The sequence below is a fragment of the Xiphophorus hellerii genome, chromosome 2 (genome assembly GCF_003331165.1).
Source record: "Xiphophorus hellerii strain 12219 chromosome 2, Xiphophorus_hellerii-4.1, whole genome shotgun sequence".
Lineage (NCBI taxonomy): Eukaryota > Metazoa > Chordata > Actinopteri > Cyprinodontiformes > Poeciliidae > Xiphophorus > Xiphophorus hellerii.
In genome coordinates, this window is record NC_045673.1 from 22,623,136 (window position 1) to 22,631,006 (window position 7,871).

The 7,871-nt window shown below is 40.6% G+C and overlaps 1 protein-coding gene across 1 annotated transcript; it reads right to left on the reverse strand.

Moving 5' to 3' along the window:
• Positions 1-683: 683 nt before the first annotated feature.
• LOC116711592 (YY1-associated factor 2-like) lies at positions 684-7,272 on the reverse strand. Its single transcript, XM_032550932.1, has 4 exons — positions 7,131-7,272; positions 6,706-6,831; positions 2,030-2,182; positions 684-1,954 (listed from the first exon to the last, which is right to left on the reverse strand). Exons 1-4 carry the CDS (start codon positions 7,154-7,156, stop codon positions 1,711-1,713), a joined length of 549 nt encoding a protein of 182 aa, XP_032406823.1. The 5' UTR covers positions 7,157-7,272; the 3' UTR covers positions 684-1,710.
• Positions 7,273-7,871: the final 599 nt, after the last annotated feature.

Genomic DNA, 7,871 nt, shown 5'->3' on the forward strand with positions numbered 1-7,871 from the left:
TTCACGTGGGGTTTCCGCACAGATATATACATAAAAACTTAAAAGGCCTCATCCTGTGTCCCCATATCTGATTTTAATGCAGATCTGTAACTTTTGTTTTTACTCCTTTTTCCACTTCCTCACAGTCCTAAACCTCGGGCTTAGAAGTTTCTAGTTTCTGCCTAAATATTGTTTTGGGACCAGTGCTTAGGGAGACCGTTTCCCCCCCCCCCCCCTGTCTGTTAGACTGTGAATGAAACAATTTTACAGTTTTAATACAAGACTCCGGGTGAAGGTTGCATGACTTTCCTAGAACTGACATCAGTATACCAACATTCATAAAACAGCTGGAAGATTTGCAATTTACATAGTCTGGAATGTGCCCACAAAGCCACAGTCTGATGAAACAGAAGGCGGCCTCAAAGTTTTTTTAAGTTGCAGCAGTTCATCAGTTTTGCTTGCCAGGGAACAAATGTTGAATGGGTGCATAGGCACAGCAGCACAGAACCCAATTGGTGTAACTTAAACCATACCTGACTGTATCTGTCATCTGGTCTTAATCTGGTTGTAATGCCCACAGTCACTCCAATCCTGGCATTCTGTTCTTCAAGTAACCTCTCCACTCATTCTCGTAGGCTCTGGAATATTGAGAACGCTATTAAAAATAATCTGAAAAGATGTCAGGCAACCATTTAGCCTTTTTGAAATGTATTTTTATTACCTTAGTTCAGATAGGATACTTCTGACACTGATATAACAAAACAAAATAATGCAACAGTTCTTACCCACATCCTGAATATGCCACTGTAGGGTGCAAGTTAAAGCACTGAACCCAGCAAAATGCCACACTTTGTGAAACTTCCCAAAACCTTTGATTGGGCATTACTTTATATTAAATTGAGAGGGCTTATCATAAAACTTGAGCAGAATTTTAACTGTGAAGTACAGGTGTTAAGAAATGTAATGTAAACTGCAAAGCTTGGAGATGACTGCTGAACAAGGAAATATGCAAGTACCAGACACATCACAAGTAATTGTAAATCTTCCATAAAAAAATAAAATCAGAAACATTAATATATCTACAATTCATTTTATTCAATTTCTTACAATATAAACAATTCTATAGATTAAATCAGACTTGTCTCTACAAACTGAGGGCAAAGCTTGCTTAGTAAAATTGTATTTAGATGTTAGACGGTAAAACAGTTATTGCATTCAATGGCATAAAATGTGTGCCGGAAAAGGCAGGTAACCAACAGTGTTATAACACAAACATGAAAATAATGCAAAAAAAAAAATTGTTACTAACACAAGATTGGCAACAAGTGCAAATTATGTTGAGAAAAAAAAAAACTATTATTCTGAGATGATTTCTTCACATTTTCACCATGACCTAATTATTTATTGTGTGCAGCAACAATCAGTCTGTGACGCTGATGCAACACTGTTGAAGCACCAAGAAATGTGGCATGGCTACACACAGACATCCGAGTTTTAATGCTACTGCTCCATTTTCAGTTCATCATGATAGCTGCAGGAGAGCCTGGAACCGATCACACAGGGTAAAACATGGGGAAGGCAGAGAAATGTACAACCTCAAATGGAAGTGGATGCTATCATACTGACATTTAAGGTTTTATATGAAGAAAAATGTGCATGTTGAAGTTTATTCTCTGACTGAGACTGTGGAGAGTGCAGATCAGTGTGTTACGCCAACTGGGAGCGTGGGGGCTAGTGAGTCTCTCCGTTAATCGACGAAGTCTCCCCGCGGGGCGAGGAGCATCTGGAGACTCCTCGCTCAGTGTTGTCGGAGCTCGAGCCACTTTGGCTGTGCTGGTCTGCTGAGGCAGCGCTCACTGAGGAAGATGTGGATTTAACTTTCTCCTTAAAGTCTGTGATAATTACAGTCAAGTCTCCGACCGTGACCTCCAGATGCTGGGCACTGCTCCTGTCTACGTTCTTTAACCTGGGCCTGCTGAAAGAGCAAAACAAACGGGTCAATGAAAACTGCTTAGAGAGGACACTAAATATTTCAGATTTTAATAATTACCTCATCCTTTTCTGGTTTTTCTTTTTCAGTGTTGTATCTCTGTCACTTTTGTCCTTCTCGGATTTTTCTTTCTTCTCTTTTTTGGGATGTGTCGGCGATGCGAACTGTTGATTTACTTGCTGTGCAACAAGCTGAGCAACGGGTCGTGGCTTTCTGAAAAGGACAGGGGAAAAAAATTTTTGTTAAAAACTTTCCATTTAGTTATACAGTTGTGTCCAAAATGCCTCATTTCCTGTTTTAGAATGACATGCCCTGGCTGAAGAGTTGGCATGAATGATATGAATGGGATCCAGAATACACGCCTGAGACAGTGAGGAAGAATCTGCAATTTGGCTGCAGCAAGTCTGCACCCAGGAGAGGTCGTTCTGATACAGGAAAATAGCCTGAATCTGCCACTTCACTAACCATCAAGCTTTAGAAAAAATATAAAGAAAATAAAAACACACATCTGCTGAAAAATGCCTTCTCAATTTTACAAGGACTTTCAGCATTGTCAAACGACTTTATAATTTTAGAAAACTTTTTTTTTCTTACAGATTTCTGACTTTGCAATGTCAGAAAAGGTAGGGCTTTTCTTATGGAAAATTGCAATATTTTTCTCATGACCTATCATCAGTAAACATCCAAGTTTTTTTCTTTTATATACAATAACTCTAATACTCTGTGTACACAGCAAATTCTTTACCAGTAGGTGTAGAAGACTATTGGGGAACATGAAAAAGGCATGACATGCTTGCTGCTGACTCAGTGTAACAGAAACAATAAGATCCTTTTGAAAATTAAATCTGCACAGTATATCCTGTGGAAAACATACAAACAGTTGCTACTGAAGTGATGGCAGCAAATGTTGCTGGTTAAAGTGAATCCCTGTCCGCAAATCAGTATACTGCAACTGGTGCAGCAAACCTCAATCAACTGTGTGCAGACAAGTTCTCCAGAGTCCAGCTAATGACCTTATTATCTAACTCAGGTGTGCTGAAGCAGAGGTACATCAAAAAGTTGGAGGACAGTTTGTCAGGCAACCTCCGATTCAAGACATGGTAGCTCAGTTATAATGCTATCTGGTTGTTTCTTATGGTACTGTGTTAAGCCTCACCATTACATGAAATATTTGAAGGGGTCATGCTGCATTATGCCGAGAAGGAAATGCCTTTGAAACACACCATTAAGCAAACATTTTGGCTCCAGACCAACAAGATTAATGTTCTGGAGAGGCCAGCCTAATCCACACTACTACTTAATCAAGTAGTAAACTTGTGAGGGGAAATTAAACATGTTTTGGAGGCGAAAACCACAGAATGCAGAGGATCTGCAGAAATACAGATGTGTAGTTCTTGGAAACTGTGCTTAAATGACCAACATAACTTTACAAATCTTGAGGCTTTTTTTTCCCCAGTTTATGCCATAACTGTTTGATGTGGTAAACAAACAAAAAAAAACATCCCTCTCACCTTCTGTTGAGTGGTAAATTAAATTGTTTTCCCTGATGTTTAATTTACATTCAAAGCTGAATTGTTTCCAATGCTTTTAGATGTATTCTTACCTCACTTATATTTCTCTAAAAACAACTCTTATGCACATTACTGAAACTGTAGCTATAGGGAACATGTTTACATGCTACTTTCACTGTGGCCACAAAGAGCAAAGGGTTTGTTCCAACAAATGCTAATTTCTGGCTAAATTTACAATAAATGAAAGAAAATTGGTAGGTCAACAGAAATTATTACTGCCACAAGGAATGGAAACAATACTATCAGGTCAATGTAGCACAAAGCAAACAGAGCTTGCATGTTGTGTCACTAGCTTGATAAAACAATTCCTTTAAAAAAGGGTAACTTAAGTTTTTTATCCCACCTTTTTGCAGAGAATCAAACATAATGTCAATTCTTATGTTGAGGTGGTGATGAGAAAACATTAAAACTATGATCACACTGTACATTTATTCCTTTTCTGTTGGGAATAAAATCAAAACCTCCTTGAGGGAGCTAATCAATGTCTGTTGTTGTGACAATAACAAACGTCATCATCCGTTACCCAAGCAAAGAGCCGTGGGAGTGCAGGTGTTCAAGAGATGTCAAGTGGAACATATTCAAAGAATAAGCAGCTATGATTCAACAATCAAAGCAGACTACCTGTCAACAGGGGGGAAATGAAGTGAATGTTTCCGAGTTTACCCTTTTATCAAATCTTTAAGCCAGGGGTGCCCAAAGTTGGTCCTCGAGTGCCGGCATCCTGCACATTTTAGTTCTCTCCCTGTTGGTAGTAACAACCTTTTCAGCACGTCAGTGTTTTTAGGCCTTCTAACGAGTCATCATTTGATCCAGGTGCGTTAAACCAGGGAGAGAACTAAAACATGCAGGATGCCAGCCCTCGAGGACCGACTTTGAACGGGCATTATGGGGAGATTATAATCCAGGGGTGGGCACTCCTGGTCCTCGAGGGCCGGTGTCCTGCAACTTTTAGATGCATCTCTACTTCAACACACCTGAGTCAAATAATGAGGTCGTTAGCAGGACTCTGGAGAACTTGACTGCACTTAGGAGGTGATTCAGCTGTTGGATTCAGGTGTGTTGGACCAGGGAGACATCTAAGAGTTGCAGGACACCGGCCCTCGAGGACCAGGATTGCCCACCCCTGTTATAATAGGTAAAAGTCTGATCCATACTCCAATCTGGAAGGTGGTGGTAATGCACCAGTTGTTTGCCAACCGCCATAAAAAAAAGAAGAAGAAGAGGACCGACTTTGGGCACCCCTGATTTAAGCCAACAGCAGAGGTCTAAAGCACAGGTGTCAAACTCCAGTCCTCAAGGGCTGCTGTCCTGCAGTTTTTAGATGTGCCACAGGTACAAAACGCTGGAATGAAATTGTTTAATTACCTCCTCCTTTGTGTAGATCAGTTCTCCAGATCCTTGCTAATGACCTAATTATTCTATTCAGGTGTGGTGCAGCAGAGTCACATCTAAACGTTTCAGGACACCGGTCTTTGAGGACTGGAGTTTGACACCTCTGGTAAAGGAAATGTTTCCATTAAAATAGATACTGTTGCATTTGTTTTTTGAACATTTAAGGATGATAACCTATTTACAATGACTACTTTTTCCTCCAATAACAAGAAAGAACCAGCTGTTTGGAAATGTTTCCAGACAAGAACATCATAAACCAGGGGTCTCAAACTCCAGTCCTCGAGGGCCGCAGTCCTGCAACTTTTAGATGTGCCTCTGCTGCACCACACCTGAATAGAATAATTAGGTCATTAGCCAGGCTCAGAGAACTGATCTACACAAGGAGGAGGTAATTAAGCCATTTCATTCCAGTGTTTTATACCTGTGGCACATCTAAAAACTGTAGGTCTGTGGCCCTCGAGGACTGGAGTTTGAGACCCCTGTCATAAACAGTCCTGGTACAGAAACTAAGGCAGGAGTGCCCAAAGTCAGTCCTTGAGGGCCGGCATCCTGCATGTTTTAGTTCTCTCCCTGGTGGTACCAGCAATCTTCTCAGCATGTCAATGTTCTTCTTAGGCTTTCTAACGAGCCATCATTGGATCCAGGTGCGTTAAACCAGGGAGATAACTAAAACATGCAGGATGCCGGCCCTTGAGGACCGACTTTGGGCACCCCTGAACTAAGGGAACAACTATCACTTTTAATAGAGCTAAGACTGCTTTAATGCTACGCTTGCCAAGCTGTGAGCATATTTATTTAGCCAGCTGGCTGCCTGGACTGGTAGCCTGACTTATAATCAACAAATTACTATCAACTTAATACACACTCAGTGTTACTCTAAGAAGAATAAAATAGTGGGGACAACAGCTAATATGGTAGGCATGCTTTCTTGAAGACCCCCACTAGATTTAAAAAGTATATTTTTGTTTTACTCAAAAGATTTTTTAAAAATGCTTATCCTAGAATATTTTAGTAGGAATGGCTGTTGCCCTCCTTCAGCAATCGTCTAACACTTAGACGATTCAGACGTAGCATTACAATCACCTGCATACAAATTTTTGAATTCCCTCTTTGCGTTGAGGCATACACTGTATTTTCTGTGTTTGTGCACTGTGGTATCTCATACCAGGATGTGAACAGCTGATTCTTTAAAGCCATGCCAGTTGTAAGGGGAGCATTGGATCGATGTCCAGCCCAGAGACACTTGACTAAATTTGAGATTTGGGAAATTTAAAAGCCAAGTGCAAGCCTCCTCAAACTCTTTCTGAATGTGCTTTGTGGCATGGCACATTATCCTGCAGAAAGTCGCCATACCCGCTAATGTAGTAGAACACTGCCTCAAATCATCCCAATGTCTGGATTGTTGATTTGCTGCCTAATAAACAATCCACCTAAAAATAAGTGTAATGTATTATTAACTGTAAGTGTACATGTGTGCATAAGATATTACTAATCAAAAACCAAAAGTGCTCACAGTTCTGGGATTACAAACACCGTGTTTTTATTTCAAATAAAGCATCCACATTCACAAAATAAAAGCTAAACTGGATTAGGGTATATATGATCATGAAAAAAAAGCAATCTTCTAGCAAAAGATCAAACAATCTAACCCTTAATAGCTACGCTAAGACATACAACCAAGGTGTGCTTCATTATCTAATTTAAATCTCTCACGCATCTTTAGTCAGAGCCACGTAAAGGCGGATTTCTCAGTGTTAAAGTCACTGCACTCACCGGGTTGACGTTCCCTTCCTGACATCACACATCAAGCACTTGAACGCCTCGGCGCTGTTCTTAAACGTGCACACGCTGCAGTCCCAGTACCCATCGTCGGTGAACGGCTTGGACTGCCGCTTCGGCCTTCAGACACAAACAAAAACAAACAGTCACAGGCAGCGGAAATCTTAACAACGACAGCTGTGCTTTTTAAAACACTAGCCGCCATATGAAAAAGAAACACAGTATTTAATTGCTTGGGAAACCATTTCCTGGCCTGAACCGGTCAGGGAGGCACGGAAAGCAGCCACACATTCACACTAAAGCAGCAGTCTGCCGCCATGAACACTTTCAGTACCACACAGCTCCATCCATTCACCGTGCTTTCTGTTCACTAAAAGCCCGTTAAAGTCATTATTGAAACATACCAGCGAAGCTTTTACCTTGTGGGACTCTTCTTGTCTCCCATTCTACAAAACTAGGCCCCTGAGGAGTTAGAAATGATCAACGGTACAGGTGGGGGGGAAAAACACGCATTAACAGCTTTTCAGCTGTCGTGGAAACTCCAGTCTGGTGGGCTGGTCACGTGATCCTTGTTCAGCCAATCGCATTTGATGTAATCACAACGGCAATAAATGTGACAACACTGATGAAAGGCTTTTGTAAAAATTAACAGCGCTGTAAACTGAGCAGACGAGACATCAGTTATGAGGAGAATTGCCTAAGCTGTGACAGAACACCAATCAAAACATCAATATAACTTACTGTGTATGGAGGTTCTTATCGATAAAGACTTATCGTTTATAAAATATTCACATAAAAATTAAAATACACTTGTTGATAAATGTAAAATATCAATTAAATTAATTTGAATATTGTCATACATGATAATATCTAAATAACTGTATGCATGGACTGATTTGCCCAGAAAGACTTCCTGCTTACTTTTCATTTACATAGAAAGTCTGTACCTATTTTGTGTATTTGCTCTGTTGCCTCAAACCCCTAATTGATCTTGGCAGGTGGCAGTTGGTACTTCCGGGTTTTGCTGGAGGTTTCTTCCTTTTAAAGGGGAGTTTTTACTTTCTGCTGTCGCAACATGCATGCTCAGCATGAGGGATTGCTGTAAAGTCAACGACACAAAGCAAGCGACTGCCTACTGTAGCTGCACACTTGTCCAGGAG

Coding starts and splice junctions, on each gene's coding strand:
- LOC116711592 (XM_032550932.1), bottom strand. CDS start 7,156: ATGGGAGACAAGAAGAGTCCCACAAG. Junction 6,832..7,130: donor GACAAGAAGAGTCCCACAAG/GTAAAAGCTTCG, acceptor TTGTGTCTGAAG/GCCGAAGCGGCAGTCCAAGC. Junction 2,183..6,705: donor AGGAAGGGAACGTCAACCCG/GTGAGTGCAGTG, acceptor TGTCCTTTTCAG/AAAGCCACGACCCGTTGCTC.